We start from the raw sequence: 21,403 nt of genomic DNA on the forward strand, positions 1-21,403 counted from the left end.
CTCTGTTCCTTGCACCCCCCTTCGTCTTCTCTTCACCCCACACACCACATCACATGTTGTTAAAACAAAAATGATGATATCAAGGGCTACTGATATACTGTACTGTCAAAGCAGAATGAGTATCGCCATGTACAGTTTACCACAAAGGTATGGGAAGGAACTCTGTCTTGTGCAGTGTTTGTGATAAGTGGGTGCATAAGATACGGTACTTGTATTAGAGGTAGGTTGTGAAATACTGTAATGTTTATTCATGAGTGTGGTTTATAGAGGAGAGCTTGCGGAGATAGAGAGGTGGTAAAGGACTGACATTGCTGGAGAGTTGCTTGAGTGTGTGAAGTAATTTTGTTGTTTGGAGGACTTGACATGTGCTGGAAGTGAGGCTAGAGTAAAGAGTGGTCGGAAGAAGTTCAGGAAACTGTTGCCTATCCTGACATCTGTCAGGCCAACAAGCACATTTTACCTACTAGGGCAAGCCATCACAAACGCAAAATTTTCCCCAGGCCTCCATTCTGTCACCAACACTCCTTAATCCTCACATACCAGGCAGTATTTACAGAAGTTGTCACCTCACTACGGGCAGTTTTTTGGAAACCGCTGAAAATTGCTTGTCTTCAGACCTTGATATCTCGGAAAGTATTGCATGGAGGGAAACGAATGAATGACCATTGTACTTACAACTCTTTCCGTTGCTAATGAAAGTATCCCCAGGTTTCTAGATCATTGCATTAATGAGTAATTATGTGAGGAAGAGAACTCATTTTTGTCACAAGAGCAGCATGGGAGCCGGATGTTTTTTGTGCGTCTGCCCACGGCACTGACTATGGCTTTGCTCTCAACATGATAACTTACTCCACTACTAGATAAACTAGACACTGCTGCATCCAAAGCATGCCTTATTGCACTATCACTGAGTCCTTTTCTAGTATTCTTGGAAAGAGGCTTGACAGGGGCGGATGATGCCAAGGGCCATGTCAGGAGGGAACACAATCAGACAAGAGACATTAGAAAACATCGTCCTACACGTGGCAGACTCACAGAGATGACTGAGGTATGCTTGCCTTGGGTGCTGGGAGGCTATCCCCACCCTTTGGTGGTGAGATCAAGTTGTGGCCACTTCAAACTGTGTCACGAAAACACTTGCGGTTATAGCCGTTTCTCGGCACCCCCGATCCACCATCACATTGGATATACCGCATTTCGCGTGGTATAAGACACACTGTTTTGTTTCAGAATTACCTTCATATATCCCCATGTGTCCTGGAGGCCAGACTCGACAGGTTCACTTGGCTCCATTTAGAAGAATCTCTTATACAGGTTATCATCTCACTGCTTGGCATTCACAAGTATTTTCTAGAGTATAAAGACCTTTGATTTACTGTAAAAAGTTACATTCACTTGTGAGTAGATTTATTGTAAAAAGATACATTCACTTGTGTATATACTCAAATTTTACAATTAGAAGCACCCAAGTTCAAGAACAGAACACTCAGGGTTTGTTTAGAATTGGCCATGTGACGGTCTTGGGGTTAAGTGGTATTTCAGTTACTAGTTTAGCATCTAGCATACACCCTACTCTTGCAGGTTACACTGTTCAACTGCCTGCTAACCTTCTGAAAGGCAATCATAATCACTTCACTTGCCATCCACTCACTAACTAGCAAGGCAATCATATTGGAGAGAGGTTGGCTTACAAGACTGCTGAGTCATTATAAAAGACATCTGTCCCATATAGAAATTCAATCACCCTTGTTAGGCTGACTTCCCTCACTGGTATTTTGTTTAATTCAGGACAAGAGTGTTGTACAAAGAAACAGTATTATATTACTGGTAGGTAAACCAATTGCCTAGCCCCTGGCTCCTACGCTCCTCATGGGGCAACGTAGGATTGGATGATGGATGGATGGATGGATAAAAACAGTTGTAACATTAAACAGCACCCCCTGAAATTACAGCTACACTGTGTTTTTCAGCTGTGATTGATGTATTTATCAGTGTTTAAGCCAATCAGGGATCAGTCACTTACAATAATACTTCATCATCATCATCATCATTATCTGGACCTCCTTTCCCACCCTTGGGCAGGGTGAGGAGTAGCAGTGTCCAGACAGCCCAAATTTGCCCAATCCAGTGGGCCACTCATCCATTCACTCATCATTCAATCCCCCAGAATCCTGGCTCTATCGGATACACCAAAAACATTCACCACATTCTGTAGCTTCACATAATCGTATCCAATAGAGTCAGTCCAGACGCTGCCACGTTAAAGAAAGGGTGACAGTGATATTATGTTATGAAAATCAGATAAAATTTACTGAGCAGATAATTAATACAATATTTGAAATTAGCTGTGCCATGTGGGCATTCATAGCAGCGTCCATCATTTTTGTTGTATTCACAGTTGATGAAGCGATAAGAGCAATCAGTCCCATTCACCCTGTCTGCCTCACTGCTGATTGGAGTGATTGATCCGGTTCACCCCCTGCTTCATTGCTGCCCTAGCAAAGCTATCATAATCGGTGAAAGTGAATGCAACCCAATGTGTGGATGTGGGTGTGAGTGAGTGTAGAGTGGGTGTACTTAATGAGGGAGGAGTGGGAGAAGTCCAGGTAGAGGCACAGTGATAAACCACTTATCTTAGCCCATCAACCCAATAGTGTATATTATAGGGTACTTTAATCTTGCTCACCAGATGGTTTTATTCAGTTCAGGAAACATTGTGCACTGAAGGGGTTAGTGTGGGTGGAATCAAACGCCCCTAGATTTTAAAGTTTCACTGATCACTTGTGCCGAATAAAAACATTTACATTAGCAATGATAAGAGAATAATTGCAGTAGGCTGGTTAGGTTATGTTTGGCAGCTTCTTTGATGAAACTGTTAGATTTCAACAGGATAAGAAAGACGTCTCTCCCTCACTTACCAAACCTTTCAGCTGATACTGGTAGAAAATGGAGGTAGTGACGTAGGATTTTCATATAACATTTAATGAGAAGTATTGTGTATAGGAGAGTCAGGTGGTAGAATGAATGTCTCGATACCAGTCTGTCTATATTTTTATTTATGTAGCCCACTATTTGATATTCATCATGGCATTTCCAGTGCAGATTTATGTTCTGATATTTGAAAATGGGGCTGTATTTCTCTTGCACAATCCTTAGAGCTGTCACTTACCATACAATGGTATAGCAACTGGGGGACAGCAGTGTTACGAAGGCATAACAATGGCAGTTTTAAAGTTTTCACTATGTTTGATATGTTTTGAGGTGAGTGACGGTTTTTAGTAAATTGTGAACAATTCAGAATGCTTTGTTAATTTTTGATGTTGCGAGGCAAACGGCACCGTCGGTGAGGGAGTGTTATTGAGAGGAGAGGGTAGAGACAGCTGGACCGTTGTATGCCTTTCTCCCAACAACCCTGCCATATTGGACTTCAATTTTAAAATATTTTAAACTGCTTTTTTATAGTGTGCATATACAAGTGATACATTTATTCTTTTATTATTATTACTGGGAAAATAGTCAGGGTTTAGTGAGAGTGCATCATTAGTGATGTCTATGAAGTAATGTTCAGGAGCATGTTTGCAGAGCAAAGAAGACTAGTGTCATATTTCATTTGGTTTGCTTAAGGATATTTTTTCAGGTTAGGAAGTAAATGTGTTGTGTGTGGGTAATGAGACATCAGGAGCAAGTTACAGTACGGTAGTCTCACATCACACTGAGTTGAGATCGAATGTGGGAAAATACCTTAACACCGGAGGTGTGGGGCACGAATCTGGTTAGTACGGGGTACTTTTAGGGCAAATAAAATGCTGTAAATGTTCCTTGTAATCTGATTTTTGAAAATTTGTTTGTGTTGTCTGTGATTGTGGTATACTGTACAGTACATGCAGACATTTGATTGGAGATATAGTGCATTCCTACATTTAGTGGCCTATGTACAGTATATATTTTCTTAAATGAATTAAATAATGGGTTTTATTGAGTTTTGTTGTTTTAAATTCATTTCGTGAAAAATAATACTTATCTCTATATACTAATACATATTTAGTATACTTTAATGGAGATGAACATTAAGTCTCAAAATACTGTACAAAAGGAATCGGACAACTCGGACTTCATAAACATAGTGTTAAGATGGCATCGTGGTACGAAGTAACTTTTTGTAAGGAAGGGGGTTGTTTGTTTGTTTTCTTGTCTTGTACTCTTCTTTTACATAAAAATGTAGAAACCAAAGACTTATACAATACTGAATAGAGATTCTGAAAGGTGGACTTCATAAACATAACAGTGTTAAGACGGTGTCATGGAACAAAGTAACTTTTTAGTAAGGAATGGGTTGTTTGTTGTTTTCTTGTCTTGTATCCTTCTTGTACATAAAATAAAGAAATCAAAGACAGATATAGGCCTACAGCACTGAATAGAGATTCTGAAAGGTGATTGTGTATTTGAGTGAAAACTACTCATATCAGGCAACCTTTCTGCAGTCTTGGTCGAGACATACTTTTTTTCTCAGAATTGCCCTTCCAGAATTAGGGTGCGTCTTTTACATTGCAGTGTGCAATATGCCGTGAAACATGGTAACCGTCACCCAGCGCATGGGAATTAACACACACACACATGCATACACGAACATGTACAATATTTACCTAAAATTTTATTATGCAGGATTTGAGCTAAGCTGATGTTATCCTGTCTCATTTCTACAAATATTTATTATCCAATCTATATTGAAGACTAACTGTACACAGTAAATGGAAAACATTATTGAAAATACAAGTATATATATATATATATATATATATATATATATATATATATATAGTACAATTGAACAGTATGACTTTTGTAGGGAATTCATGAGTGAGGATGTGATGAAGCCTCAGTACAACATCCCACTGGCTGAGGAGCGCGAGGTGGCCCTGGCTCGCCTCAAGAGGATATGTGATGCTGGGTTTATTTCCGTCCTGGACTTCATAAACAACCCTCTGCGTATCTTTGCTGCTCATGAATTGGCTGCCATTATAGACCCTGCAATGACCACAAAGATGACTGTGCAGGTACTGTACTTTACTAAAGTCAGGGTTGCCAGCTAAATTTTTTTTTTTTTTTTTTTTCATTTTAAATTGGCCTAAAACTCCCATCAGTCTAGCTTGCATGCTGAGCTGTAGCCTGAAATTTACACCAAAGTACAGTGCTAGTCATGGAGAAGTGCTAAGAAAAAGATATAGAGCCATAGTATTGTTTGTTCTGCTGTGTTCACCAAGTAAAGGTTGACCCACCATCTGGCTGTGCCTTTGCATTTAGACATTGGAGATGGTGAGACCATTACTCTCAGATCATCATCATTATTGTTTTGATCATCATCATAATTATCATCACCATCTTCATTATTGTTATCATCATCATCATTGTTGTAATCATCGCCATCTTTTTCATTGTCAGTGTCCTTCTTATTATCATCACTACCATATATCCACATGCATTAATCACTGTACTCTTGGGGCCTCTTAACTGAGTAAAGAAAATGCATGGAAAAGCCACTCACAAGTATTTTATCACTGTTGAGAAGTAGGATTTGCTAGTTAGATAGTACTTGAGGGTTCCTGGTGGTTCTCGCAGTTTCTGTTACGTGTCAGAGTTGCCAGTTAGCCTGCTGTTGTGAGCAGAGTTATATTGTAAAGTTATACATTAATTTTTTTTCTCTTTTTCTCTGTAATGCTTTATTTTGGTGTTTGTAATTTTTTTTTTTTTTTTTTTTTTTTTTTTTTTTAAGTGCTATGTAATGTAAGAAAACTCTGGGATATTTTGGATGTCTGATTTGGGAACTGTTGCTGCTACGAGTATGTGGTAGATCATTCGAGTATTTAGGATGCATATATAAAGATAGAGGAGAGAATAGAGGAGTTGTAGTTTAGTTTGACCTGTTTCCTTTCCACGTTAAACTCTCCAGTACTTGTGAAATCTGTGAAGTGTAGTTGGCAAGCATACCTTGTAATTACTTGGTAAATAAAGACAACAAACGTGAGAAACCCGTGTTTGTTTACATCAGAGCTGATCTTGTGAACCCTACATTGAAAGGCAGACCCTTTGAAGAACTATTCACTGGGTGACGTCTTTCCCATACTGAACTATTGCTGTTGGAGCCTGGGACAGTGTGAGTCGTGGACATAACATTGCAATTATGACATTACTTTTTCCCCCCTCTCCCCTAAAAAAGGTGGGGGGGATGGTTGGGTTGCAGAAACAGGACAGAGAAGGTACAAAGAAAAGCTGTTATCAGGAATAATAATCTTGTTTTATCCAGTCGGTGAACTTTACCAAATGTAATTTCATTCAAGATTTTAGATGGTCCAGCACACACACACACACACACACACACTCACTCTCTCTCTCTCTCTCTCTCTCTCTCTCTCTCTCTCTCTCTCTCTCTCTCTCTCTCTCTCATTTATTCATTCATCAGCTCTGACCTATCCCATACATTCACTACATTCACAATTGCAGTATCTTATTCAACACCTTTCATCCTCCTTCACCCAGTTCAACCTGTTTGGAGGCACAGTTCTCAAGTTGGGATCAGAGCGCCACCACTCCAAGTTGTTGAGAGGCATCGACACGCTGGATGATGTGGGTTGCTTTGGCCTCACTGAACTTGGCTATGGGAACAATGCAGTGGAAATGGAGACAACAGCCATTTATGACAAGGAGACAGGTAGATTTTTATTGTTTGAGGGCATAAATGATTGTGTGGCCTATGGTATTTTATTTGTTAAACTGTTTAGTAAGTACTCCCAAATGATTTTCTCTTTCTTTGTTTCTAGATCCAGCCTCATCACATATTTTTTTATAAAGAGAGATTGGAATGTTGATAAGTATCAGGGTGTGTGTGTGTCTTTGAAGAATGGCATTGAGGATGTTTGGGAGTGATATGGATGGAAATACACAAGGAAATAAATTATCATTATCATCATCCAAACTCCTTTTGTCACATAAGGATGGAGTGAGGTAGGATCTAGAGGACAAAAAAATAACTTGTTAGGGGTTGATTGCAAGTATGACTGTCCCATTTGGCAGTGTTTTTATGTGCAGGGACTGCATTCATCTTGGCAGTGGGAACACTACCTTATCAGTAGTTAGTGCTCTGCAGGTAGTGTGTTGCATTGTAAGTCATTTACAGTATTGTATGACTTCCTTTGCAGGTATTTTAATGCTGTGAATGTTTAATGAGTATTTTATGATTGAATATGTACCTGGGGGGCTGAGTAAAGCAACACAGGAGTAAACCTTAATGGCTACATGATCTAATCAATAAAACCCATATTACATATTACTCACTATGCAAAAAAATCAGTATAAGTTAGAACCATACTCGACATAACCATTTCAGATAGAGAGATTCCTGCTCGATTTTGGTCTTCCCCCTCTGTGTCATTTCTGTGACCATTCTGGCATGGCTCGTATTGAGTTGACTAGTCATCATCATCATCATCTTCTTCTTCCAAACCTGTTTTGCCCCATGAGGAATATAGGAGTCTGCAGCCAGGCAAGTTGGTCATGACATTTAAGTGACCAGCCTCACTCATCCCTCAGTGGCATTACGTGAGCAGTAAACCCCAACCACCCCTTCGTTATAAACCTGCACAGGCTCAGTCCTGTTGAAGCACCTTAATTACCCACTAAACCACCAGGCGCCATAATTCGGTTATATGGTTACCACCCAGCATAGTAAATGGTTTCCCGATATACAGGAAGCCATTTGGCTTGTCAGTGTAGAGTCACCTGTAGACAGAAGGAAGAGGAGTGGATGAAGGAAAGAAAGACAGAAGAGGAAGGCAGGAAAGAAGGAAGGAAGAGAGGAAAGGGCAGGTGCCCAAGAGCAGCACTACATCGATTGAGTGGATGGTGACCGCCTCCATCTACCACAGTTCTCGTGTATTTCAGTGTAGGTGTGTATGTATGTATACCCACCACCCATCAAAACACCCCATAAAGTCTGGAGTGCTGCAGAACCAGTTGGAAAATATTTCGGACATCATTGATCTATTTTGTGAAATGGAAAGTAGCGTCTTTGGTTGTGGATCTGCTGTACTAACATCCATATACTGTACTTTGCAAATATTTTCCCTTGACAGTAATCATGGTGGAAGGAAATCTCCTACAGTGGATATTGCTGCCACACCTGTTGTACTCTCCCTCCCTGAAGTTGCTTGTGTTCTTGATGCCTTTTGACCTTTAGGGGCAACTACCTTGAGCTTCTTCGGGTCTATAGAGAGTGAGGTTTCGTTGATCCAGATGCATTCAGGCCGTCCAGTGATTTTTAGGCATTTTATCTCAGTCTCAAGCAAGTCATAGTAACCATAGATTATGTTCGGGTCTGAGACAGCAGTTTTTCTGGCCTTCTTAAGAGCAGATGGAAGCTTAACCCCTTGGCAGCAACATTCCTTTGAAAAGATCCGATCGACAGGCTGCGACGTTCCATTTGAAATCCACAAATCAATTTCAAAAGTTGCGCAGTGTGTTGCGACGTGCGTACTTTGTATATTCATCAAGGACAACACTTTGTGGTGGACAACTGGTACACCTCTATGACACTTGTAGAGTATATATATGCTCCAGAAAAATACTCTGACCACTGGGACCATCAGACCCAAAAGAGGTGTCCCTGTTGAGGTCAAGAAACAGGGACTGAAACAGACCCAGGCTGTGTTTGCTAGAGAAGACGATATAGTGGTTGTCAAATTTTGTGATTGAAAACTAGTTCATGTGATAAGCTTGAAGTATGAGGCAGGATATGTTGAAAAGTCATGTTACCTGAAAGGTGGTAGACAAGAGTTTTTCACAGTGCAAAGGATTAAGTGCAGCACAACACTGGATTAATATGTGTGTTTCAAGTGCACCTTCACTGTCAGAGCCATAGAGGAGGTGGGTTAATCTTTGCGACGGCCACAGACGTGTCATAAGTACCCTGTACACTGCTAAATATTTTCCATACTCACTTCTAATTTCTCATTCTCTGGTTCCATTTCATCTGTTTCATGGTTTCTGTCCCATATTTGTGTGCATAGGGTCCTAAATTGGTGCTGTGCGTGTCCAGTAGGGAGTTATTTAGGTGGCTTTCAAAGTTAGGTTGGGTTTGGGTCTTTAAGTACCTGTCCAGGGGCATTTCTCCCAAATCCCAGACAAAACAAAGTCCTGGACATGCCTTTGGCCCTATTATGTTGGATCTTGGAAGGATTACTGTATATATATATATATATATATATATATATATATATATATATATATATATATATACCACTTTCACTGCAAGGAGGAGCACATTCTATCAGGTACTCTTTTTGATTTCTCTAACTTTTTTTCATGGCTTCACTGCACGTAACACAGTTTTTCCTACAATATTGAAGTTAATCAATTTTTTTTCATATGACCGCAATCAAGTTACAGTGCAAAATCAAAACCAGCAATCATAATGCCTTCTGATTTGATACACCAGTTGGGATGAGGGTGATGTACTATGCAGAGGTTCAGATCTCCATGAGGTGGCTGGAAGCTTTTTCAGTCATTCACTGTCACCATGTGCATTAGCCACTCACCATTCCTGAATCCCTACAAGACAGTACAGTAGTATCTTTTTAACTTTTAATCAATTTAGGAAAGATCCATCATAATAAAGGAGTTAGAAAGTCATGGTTGAATGAAACTGTGCCAGTAGTGTGGAAAAAGGCAGTTACTGTACCCCTCTACAAAAGGTGAGCAAACCAAGTGCAAGAATTATCGTAGCATAAAACAGTTGAGTGTGGTGGGAAATGTATATGGAAGAATCATTATAGAGAAGGTAAGAGACACATCAGAAGTCCTAGTGAGTGATAAACAGGGTGGGTTTAGGAGTGCCAGAATATGCGTGGATCAAATATTTGCAGTAAGACAGATAGTGAAGAAGGCATGTGAGAAGGAATATAAGGTGTTTATGGCATTTATGGATCTGGAAAAAGCATATGACATGTTGACAGACAGATTGTGGAAGGATTTGTGCATGTACGGTATAGATGGTAAGCTGCTAGGTGCCGTCAAGAGTTCTTACGATGGTAGTGAGGCTTGTGTAAGGGTAAATGGGCATTTAAGTGATTGGTTCATGATTAATGTGGGCAAGCAACAAGGTTGTGTGATGTCCCCATGGTTGTTCAGTATATATATGGATAGGGTGAGAAGAGAAGTAAAAGCATGAGTAATAGAGAGGGGGATAGTGTTGGTAATGAATGGTGATGGATGGAATATCTCAAATTTGTTGTATGCTGATGATGCAGTGCTACTTGTACTGTAGATACTGGACAAGAGCTTGGTAAACAATTGCAGAGTTTTGTATAGGGTATGTCTTTGAGCATCATGCTTTGAGAGTAAATGTAGAAAGGAGTAAAGTGATGGTTATTGAGAGAGAAGGTGACTCCCAGTGTGATGTTATAGTGAATGGAGAGAGACTGGAATTGGTGAGAGAGTTCAGATACCTGAGTACAGTGATAGAAAAGAGAAAAATGTGCAAAAGAAGTGGAAAGTAGAGTGAAACAAGGAAGGAAAGTAGCTGGTGCTATGAAAGCCTCAATAAAAAACAGAGGCTTGACTGTTTCAGTTCTGTGAGGCTTACATGAAGGAATGTTAGTGCCAGCGCTGACATATGGATGCGAGACTATGGTGTGGCATGAAAATGAAAAGTTGAGTAAAAGCAATTGAAATGGGGCTGCTGAGGAATGTATGTGTAGTATAGAGTTCAGATAAGATATGGAATAATGTGATTCATGAAAGATACGGAGTGTGGAAGCCTGTGGACACCAGGTTTGAAGAGAGTGTACTGACATGGTTTGATCATGTCGAGAGAATGGATAATAATAGTGATGTTTTAGGTATATCTGAACGAATTTGAAGGATGTAGGAGGCGAGGTAGGCTAAGAAGGAGGTATATGGTGAATGAGTGTGTGAAGAAGAGAGGTATGGAAGTTGGTGAGGCTATGGGAATGACAAGAGACCAAGCTGGCTGGATGAATTTTGTGTGGAGAAGTCCATAGCCAGGGATTTGGCACCCCTTTTTAACGTGGCAGCATTTGGATTGGCTCCATCAGATAGGTACATAAAACCTCACTATAACGGACTAATTGGGGCCAAAATCATTCCGTAAAAAGCGAAATTCCGATAGTGACATCCAGACTTCCCCCTGCTAACCCGCACTTTTGCCGATATACAGTATCAGACTTTAGTCTGGATCACACCAACAGTTTTTAAACTATTTTCACTACCATTGCAGTACTGTACTGTATTTTATACATTCACTACAGTAATCAAATGGTATAATATACGTAATAATACTGTACTGTACACTGATAAACATGTCTTTTATTTACCTAATTGTGGTGAGCATACCTGAAGTGATCAGGGAGTCTGGACTGCTTCTGGTTTTATTGGATTTTTTCTGATACATAAGAATTTAGTCCGGTAGCTCCTCGATTCCAGTAAAAGCAAATTACTATCTATTGAAGTCTGTTATATCGAGGTTTTACTGTATATGTGAAGCTACAGAAAGTAGTGAAACTTTTTTGGCCTATTTGATGGAGCCAGGATTCCTTGGGCTTGAATGGTGAATGAATGGAAACGTGGGCCATTGAATTGGGCAAACTTAGGTTGTCTGGATGTTGTTATTCCTCATGCTGCCCTAGGGTGGGAAAGGAGGTCCATGGGATGATGATGATGAGAGTGTCTCCAGTAATCCATCCTGTGTATAAGTGGGAAATATGATGATGGTAATGACTGTAATAGGTGGTATTCAGCAGTATGAAAAGCAGTAGTTGATAATTTTAATGAGTTTTCCTTTATAACTTTGATTGAAATGTATATTCATAGGTCAGTATCATTCTAGTACCTGTGTATGCTGTCACTGGTATATAACCATGACCCTGCTTCTATTCTCTCAGATGAGTTTGTGGTAAATACCCCGCACACCTTGGCTCAAAAGTACTGGATCACCAATGGAGCAGTGCATGCCAAACATGTTGTTGTGTTTGCTCAGCTGATTGTTGAGGGTGTCAACCACGGTATCCATGGTATCCTGGTTCCTATTAGAGACCAAGATTTAAAGGTCAGTACCAACACAAAGTACAACTAATAATCAGTCCACTTTGCCCTCACTGTACTGCAACCCTTCACACCACAACAGACTCACCTTATGCATCTCACTCTCACAAAATAAGACCTTCAGCATAATCATCCACATCTCTTTTCCACAAAAGGATGGGGTGTACTATGATCCAGGGAGCAAGAAAACTATCTATCTATCTATCTATATATCTATAGCCCGATGCCCTAATCCCGCAAAGGGTGGCCGCAGACAAAACGCCTCCAAGTCACTCTGTCACCCACCATTTGACTCCCCTCCCCCCAACTCACCCCCCCCTCCCTCATATACCTCTCAACTCCATCCCTCCACCTCATCCTCGGTCTACCCCTCCCTCTCCCTCCCTCCACCTCACCTACATACACCCTCTTAGTCAGTCTTTCATTCTCCATCCTCTCCACATGTCCAACCCACCTCAGTGTATTTCTCCTAATCTTTTCAACCACATCCACATCTACCCCACAACCTTCCTTCACTTCTTCATTCGTCAACCTGTCCCTCCATGTCACTCCACATGCTCCTCTCAAGTAACTCATTTCCACTGCTCTCACTCTTGACTTGTTCCCCTCTTGCAAGGTCCACGCCTCGCTTCCATACGTCAGGGTAGGGATCACAATACCATCATGCAGTGACTTCTTAACTTCCATACTCACCTCCCTATTTCTCATCACTGCTTTCAGTGTGCCAACAACCTTCCTTCCCTGCTGTACCCTTTCACGTACTTCATCCCCCAAAGTTCCATCCTTACTCATCACACTACCCAAGTACTTGAATGCACTCACATTCTCCATATCCTCACCATCCAACCTCACTGCACACTCTGTGACTTCATTCCTCTCAAACACCATAACTTTACTTTTGTTTACATTAACTTTCAGCTTCCTCCTCCTACACACTGTCCCAAATTCATTCACCAAACCTTGCAACTCCCATTCATCTTCACTCAACAATACTGTATCATCAGCAAACAGCAACACCGGAAGCTTCCAAATCTCACCCTCATTCATTAGGGCCACCCCCACATCCACTGCCCTACCTTGTACCTCCTTTATGACCCCATCCATATATATATTAAACAGCCATGGAGACATTACACACCCCTGTTTCAGTCCCACATTGAGATCAAAGAACTCACTCAGCTCACCATCCACTCGCACCGTAGCCCTAGCTCCCTCATACATACTCTTCACAGCACTCAACAATTTCCCCTCCACTCCATATATTCTTAATACCTTCCACATACCTTTCCTATCTATTCTGTCATAAGCTTTCTCCACACTTGATATAATTAGAACTAAATATAGTCATCCCTGTTAAGTGAGCCACACTCATCCACTTTCCATACAGTTCTGCCAAATTCTGGCTCCACCTCACAGGCACAGCTTTTCTGCATATGAGCTTCATGTTTACCTGTCAGACAGTGTCAGTCCAATGACTCTCATGTTAAAAAGGGGACCTACCAAACACTGGGCATAACTCTTCGTTACTTAAATTATTTCAAACAGCTTGATACATTGTCAGTTTCCTAGTCTCGTCAACCACTCTTCCTTACTCATTCACGCAGTCATTTATCTTATCTGTCCATTTTCTACTTGACATGGCCTGCTTCCTCCCACCTTCATGCAGGCTCAGATACTGTGAGGTCTCGTCATGCAGCTGTTCGATATTTGATAAATCACTAAAATATTAATTAAAAAGTTATGCTCTTTTTCAGAAGAACAATAAAAAATGGGTCATAATTTGGCCCATATGGGTTGGTGGAGGGATGGTGCCCCTCCCCGTAAAACAACTAACTCAGAGATGTGCTTGCTACCTCTTACAGGAAAAAGGCATTTGGCATTTGATTGATTGATCTCGCAAGAACAATAATCCTGATGGTCACCACTGTGAATTTCACTCAGACATGGTGATGCATGCAAGCCAACAATCAGTTGTCTGAGCCAGCATGGCTGCCCAGTGTTTATATTTGCTGTGATCATTTGCCTTATCTTCCATTTTGTGCCTGAAAGACCATTGAAACACCATTGCCATCACCAAGTAACAATGCAAGTGTGTAATAAGTAGTGTAGTGTGGGATATTAAGTGAAGTGGTAACTCTTTGTGTGTGATATACAGAAACTTGACTTGGACTATGCCTCTTAGTTGAGATGGCTGCCCATTGTTTACATTTGCTGTGATCATTTGTCTTCCATTCCATTTTATGCTGGAAAGCCACTGGAACACCATTGCTAATGCCAAATAATAGTGCAAGTGCTTAACAAGTAGTACACAGTGCAATGTTAGGCGAATTGATAACTTTCTGTGTGTGAAATATATACTGAACTTGTGACTTTGATGTTGTGTCTGGTAAGCATATTACCCCTAGTGGAAAGCATGGTGCTACTGAGGAGTGCTGAGGGCAGGCCTAAAAGGATATATATATATATATATATATATATACACAGTATATATAATCATCATCATCATCATCATCATCAACCATTACAAGTCCACTGCTGAACAAAAGCCTCCCCCAACCTTCTCCACGAATTCCTTGACTGAGCCAATCTTTGCCACATTTTCCCTGCAAATTTCTCTATCTCATCTCTCCAACTTCTGTCTGGCCTTTTTCTGCTACGTTTACAATCTCTTGGTGTCCAGTCAGTCAACCTCTTGCTCCATTGATTATCTCTTGTTCTTGCTACATGGCCTGCCCACCTCCATTTCTGTTCTTTTATAACTTCTATATTATCTTTGACTTTAGTCTGCTCTCTCACCCAAGTTGATCTTTTCCTGTCTCTTAAAGATATTCCCAACATTGACCTTTCCATTGCTCTCTCAGAACGAATTAATTTATTTTCCATCGATTTTGTCAGTTTCCAAGTCTCACAACCATAAGTCATAACTGGAGTTATACATTCGTTATATACTTTTCGGTTCATACAAACTGGCAAGCTACTTTTCATATATATACAGTACTCATCAGAAGTATCGAGCGCCCTGCGTCCCTCCTACGAAACAAACCTTTCAACATTGAAAAAACATAAATAATGCATTTTATTTACCTTTAATGCTTGGTAGGGTATCCTTTACGCTTCTTCACGGACCTGAGACGTCATGGAAGTGAAAGGGCAAGGTTCCTGAGGTGCTGGAGTGGTGTTTTGTCCCAGGAGTCACGAATGGCTGCTTCCAGCTTAGGCAGAGAGCTCACGTCCTTCCCTTGGAGATTCTTCTTTACTAGGTACCACAGGTTTTCTGTCGGGTTGAGGTCTGGGCAATTGCCTGGCCAGTCTTTCATGAATTATACCTTGCAGTCACGAAGCCAATTGGTGACCGATTTGGCATTATGAGCAGGTGCACCGTCCTGCAGAAACACTCGTGCACCTGTGAGCTCGAAGGACTCAGGTAAATGATCACAAAGAAGCTCCAGATAAACGTCCTGATTCACTCAGCAGTTCTTGGGAAGCACATCAATCTTCCCCAAACCTTTCCCAGAGAAACAACCCCATACCATAAGTGAATCAGGGTGTTTAACTGTGCTCTCCACGTAACGGGGGTCAAGGGGGTCACTACCTTTGCGCCGGTACACGCGCGCTCCATGATTACAGGTAACACTAAACGTTGCCTCATCAGACCACAACACTGACAACCATTGGTCCTCACCACAGTTAAGGTACTTGTTAGCAAAGGCAAGCCTACGAAGTCACTGGTAACGTGTAAGAAGAGGCTTTCTCACAGGCCTGTGACTTGTGTAACCATGTTCATGGACTCTTCGAGACACTGTGTGCACTGAAACCTCACCAAACACTTCCGGGTTGCTCTCCTTAATTTTCCTTGTACCCACACGAGGATTAGACTCCACTGCAAGTTTTAAAACATTAACAGACCTCGGGGAAGTTTTCCTGGGCCTACCAGACTGCGGTTTCTTTGTGGTAACATCACCACTATTTTCCACTCAAAAACGGGCGCACCACCTACACACTGTCGATCGAGCCACACCAACTAATTCACTAATTTCCTTCGTGGGGTGCCCTGCTTCCTTTAGAGCAATGATCTGTGATATGATTTCACTCGAAAGTTCACGGGTAGGGGTCATAACAAAGTGGCAAAAGCCAAAACACTGCGGGACACTACGTAAAAAATGGCGCAAGAAGAGAGGGAGACGCAGCGGAGTTCCTCTCTCTCACGCAGCCCGTAGGCAACTGAGGCGGGAGCCAACCAGCGCGCAGTAAGGCCTCAAGCTGCCGTGACGTCATTTTAGCGCCCCAAACATCTGGCTCAGTTTTTAGTACCAAAAACGGGTGATTCTTTTTTCGCCAAAAGTATTGCGCACCCTGCCATAGGCGCTTGATACTTCTGACGAGCATTGTGTGTATATATATACAGTATATATATATATATATATATATATATATATATATATATATATGTATATATATATATATATATGTATATATGTGTGTATTATGTATATATTGTAATCCCTTTAAGACCTGGACACCGTAAGTCCAGGACATTTTGGGCTTGGGTCCATTAGTCCAAGTCTCGGATTATTTTCTAAGATGTCCGGACATCTGGGACACCAAAAATAGCCAAAATACAAAAAAATGGCCAAATTGAAAAAAATAAATAAAAAATCGGATATAAGTTCATCCATCCATCCATCCATCCATCATCCAATCCTACATTCCCCCATGAGGAGCGTAGGAGACCGGGGCTAGGCAGTTGGTCTCGACATTTAAGATGAGAGTGAGCAGCCTCACTCATCCCTAAGTGGCCTTATATGAGCAGTCAACCTCAACCATCCCTTGGATATAAACCTTCACTGGCTCAATCCGACTGGAGCGCAATATTTACCCACTAAACCACCAGGTGCCAAAATTTGGCTATATGGTTACCACCCAGCATAGTAAATGGTTTCCTGGTGTACAGGAAACCATTTGGCTTGTCACTCAGTGTAGAGGCACCCACAGGCAGAAGGAAAAGGAAAGAATGAAGGAAAGAAAGACAGAAGAGGGAGTGTAAAGTCACCCGTAGGCAGAAGGACAAGGAAAGAATGAAGGAAAGAAAGACAGAAGAGGTTGGAAGGAAAGAAGGATGGAGAGCAGCACTACATCGAGTGAGTGGATGGTGAGCGCCCCCACCTACCACATTATGTGTTCATTCCTACTCTAAATTTGCATCCTCCCCATTTCCCCCCTACCTACCCTCATGACTGCACATTCGTTGCTATGGCTGCCCACTTGCTCACTTTTGTGAATAAACAGTGAATAAACTGCAGTACCTCGTCACTAGACCACATGGGAATTTACGATGTTGTGCAGTGGTAAGAAATTAGAATCCAGAGTGCAAAGGATTAAGTGCAGAGTGCAACACTGGCATGTTGCAACTGGCATGGCGCAAGTAAGAACAGAATGTGCAGTGTTAAACGGTTATAATTCACAGTGCAAAGGATTATGTGCGGCGCAACGCTGGATTACTGTACGTGCTTCAAGTGCACCTTCACCACTGTCAGAGCCATAGAGGAGGTGAGTGAATCTTTGCAATGGCCACAGACATGTCATAAGTATCCTGTTCACTGCTAAATATTTTCCGTACTGACTTCTAATTTCTCATTCTGTGGTTCCTTTTCATTTATTTTATGGTTTCTGTCCCTTAATTGTGTGCATAGGGTCTTAAATAGGTGCTGTGCATGTCTGGTAGGGAGTTATTTAAGTGGCTTTCAAAGTTAGGTTTTCTATAAGTACCTGTCCAGGGGCATTTTTCCCAAGTCCCGGACATGCCTTTGGCTCTGTTACGTCAGATCTTGGAGGGATTTCTGTATATACATATATACTGTATACAGGGTGTCCCGGGAGGAAAGTCACCTATTCACAGAAATGAAAGATCAAGTCATTGTAAGTCGGAAATATTCTATGGTGAAATTCTTTTAACGCCTTGGTTTAGAAGTTACAGGATTTTAAATACGAATGTGCTCAGAGTTGGCCAGAGGGTGGGAGGGAGGGAGGGCTGCAATGGTGGGCGTTGCCATCTTGAGGGTGTTACTTTTTATTCTCTCTTGGGTATTTAACTTCTCCAGGATGTTGATGTGATTACACATCAAGATTTTTATAAATAAAGATAAAATGAAGTTCAAGAACGCGGGGTATCGTTGTAGCAATTAATAACTAAAACATAATGAACTCCATATGGCAACAGCGATCAGCTGGATGTTGACAGTTTGCGCCACCCATCACTCAAGGCAGAGGAAGCTTAGCTTAGTGCGGCTACAGTACACTTGTCGCTGTGTCACGCCTGTCACAATGCCGCATACGTACAGTAACATTGAGTATGCAGACATGGTCTTCATTTACGGGCTCTGTAACGGGAGTGCCAGAGCTGCTGTACACGAATACGTAAGAAGATATCCAAACAGAAGACATGTAACTCCCAGAACTTTTTACAGAGTTTACCAGCATCTTCGAGATCATAGCTGTTTCCCAGGAGTGCATTTGTCATCAGAGAGAGCAGTGCTTCATGACAGAGATGACGAGATTATTGCTGCTGTAGAACAAAGCCCTGGGATAAGCACACAAAGAATTTCGTGCCGACTTCAAGTTCCTCGCATGAAAGTGTGGAGAACACTCAGAAGAGAAGGACTCCATCCATACCACCTTCACAAAGTTCAACACCTTCAGCATGGAGATTCTGAAAAAAGACTGGACTTCTGCAGATGGATACAAGATCACTCCCAGCTCTGGAAATACATTCTCTACACGGATGAAGCCATCTTTACTTGTGCAGGAATGCACAGTGCTCACAACGAACACTGCTGGTCAAAGGAAAACCCATATGAAAAAACTGAAAGAAATTTCCAACACAGGTTTTCCCTCAATGTGTGGTGTGGCGTTGTCGGTAACGTCCTGATTGGCCCACACATCTTCGAAGATCGGCTAAATGGAGATACCTATGCCCTTTTTAAGACATGAACTGCCGTCACTGCTGGATGATGTACCTCTAAGGACACGGAAACACCTCATTTTCCAGCATGATGGTGCTCCTCCACACTACAGCAGGCAAGTTAGGGAACACCTCAATGAGTCATTCCCTAACCGGTGGATAGGGAGAGGAGGAACACGCCCATGGCCAGCCATATAACCAGACCTTTCACCTTTGGATTTCCATCTCTGGGGACACATGAAGTCACTGGTGTACAAACAGAAAGTCAACAGTAAGCAAGAACTTCTTGAGAGAGTAATGGAAGCCGCACAGCACATCCAGAACAATCCAGAGGCTTTGCGGAAGGCAACACACACAGTGCTACAGCGAGCAAGATTATGCATTGAAGCTGACGGCAGTCATTTTGAACATCTCATGAAATAAAATAACAACTCTCCTTTCACACACACACACACACACACACACACACAACATCAAACATCAATGGCAAGTGGCTACACACTCCTCTGCAACGCCCAGCTGATTGCTGTTGCCATATGGAGTTCGTTATGTTTTAGTTATTATTTGCTACAACGATATCCCGCATTCTTGAATTTCATTTTATCTTTATTTACGAAAATCTTGATGTGTAATCACGTCAACATCCTGGAGAAGTTAAATACCCAAGAGAGAATAAAAAGTAACACCCTCAAGATGGCAACGCCCACCATTGCAGCCCTCCCTCCCTCCCGCCAACTCCGAGCTCATTCGTATTTAAAATCCTGTAACTTCTAAACCAAGGTGTTAACCCCTTAACCGCGGGGCGTCACTTTCGTGACGCTTGGGAGCAAGGGATCATACCGCGGGGCATCGCTTTTGTGATTCTGTGTTATTTTTAATTCACCCGGGCTTCCAAGTGGGGGCTTGTATCATCTGTCAGTACTGCCAATGTCCAACACTAGTCAGCACTCCTAATCTCATCTGTACTCCCATCCATTGTTGACAATTTAGCCATTTCTCCCCATTCTTGACTCCCCTCCCTACCCCCCCTCCATTACCCTATCCTCTCGCCTGCCCGGCCGTGCTACGCTAAGTAAATCTTCCCTGGAATTTTTCACTGATTTCATCCATTGAAATAAGCCCTATGCCCTATTCTTATACCAAATAATATATACAAGAAAGAAATAAGTGAGAGTGCCATACACCTGGAATTGGCTAATTATCACCTGACAACACCTCACGTGCACTCATTCGCTAATTTTCGCTGTTTTTTTCCCCTTGAAAAATGCCGTATAATCTATTTTCGTAATAAATATACAGATAAGGAGGGAAGGGAGAAGTCTAAGTGATATTTACATTCACCTGGAACTACCTAATTTATAATGTATTGTCTAGATTTCCTGCCAATCATTTCAGTGAAATACATAGCTGTTTCAAGAGCTACGTTGGTAGTGCTGAATATCCCCTAAGTAGGCCTCTACCCCGGCCGTCCCTTATCAGTTTTCTCTCGTCTTCCGAAGAGGAGGTACGTCTGTTCCTCTTGCTGACTTCAGGGCCTTTTTCACCCCCATGCAAAGGGCCCTGTGACCTTTACCCCCTACTAAACCTCGTGTGGAAAGAGGTAAAGGGCTGACAATTGATAAAAGAGTGACTATGATCTTTCTATTGAGTAAAACAGTGCAAGTGGAATTGTAAATAATGTGTAAACAGCAAGTGAAAGTAATGAATGTAAATATACGTGAACAGTGGAAAATAGTTTTATAAGTTACTGCAAGTGACAGTGCATAACACAGTGTAAATAAAATAGAAATGTAAATAACGTAAATAAAATAGAGAACGTAAATAGAAATGTAAATGAGTAGTATTATAAGAATATGAGTATATACCCTAGGAGTAATGAAAGTTAAAGTTTCACTCTAGCATGTCTGAATACTATGAATTATGAGAGTGAAGATGAAAATGACATTCACTCTCAATGCTAGTATACAGGACGAGAAAGTGAATGCCATGTATTTTACTGAAAGAAATTGAATCCCTACAGTGACAATAAACTAATACTACTGAAGGAAACTTATGGATAAAGACTGTAGATATATATAAGTGTTATATAGTAACAGAAATATAAAGTGTGAGGGGTTTTATGAATAATAAATGACAGAGTACCAAGAGCGAACTAGTGCAAGTGCGGCGGTCAGACGCGCTCATAATTTTCATTGCTTTCACAGTGTTTTTTTTTTTTTTGGAGTATGGATCCCAAACTACTTGAAAATCATAGAGTAGTGTTTATAGTGTTAATATCTGGCTGTGGTAATCATATTATGGGTTGTCGGGAAGTGTAAAGTGGAGACTTCGTTA

The 21,403-nt window shown here is 41.4% G+C and overlaps 1 protein-coding gene across 1 annotated transcript in view; it reads left to right on the top strand.

Annotated features, from left to right (window-relative positions):
* Positions 1–21,403, top strand: part of LOC145397751 (uncharacterized) — a 119,732-nt gene that overhangs the window by 25,956 nt on the left and 72,373 nt on the right. Inside the window, exons 3-5 of the mRNA XM_080270773.1 lie at positions 4,847–5,054; positions 6,535–6,706; positions 11,952–12,115. Of these exons, the coding sequence (XP_080126899.1) occupies positions 4,847–5,054; positions 6,535–6,706; positions 11,952–12,115 (544 nt within the window). The remainder of the gene's footprint in view (positions 1–4,846; positions 5,055–6,534; positions 6,707–11,951; positions 12,116–21,403) is intronic.

This window comes from Coenobita brevimanus, chromosome 43, assembly GCF_032717465.1.
Source record: "Coenobita brevimanus isolate Jiangsu-jjx chromosome 43, ASM3271746v2, whole genome shotgun sequence".
In the NCBI taxonomy this organism is placed as follows: domain Eukaryota; kingdom Metazoa; phylum Arthropoda; class Malacostraca; order Decapoda; family Coenobitidae; genus Coenobita; species Coenobita brevimanus.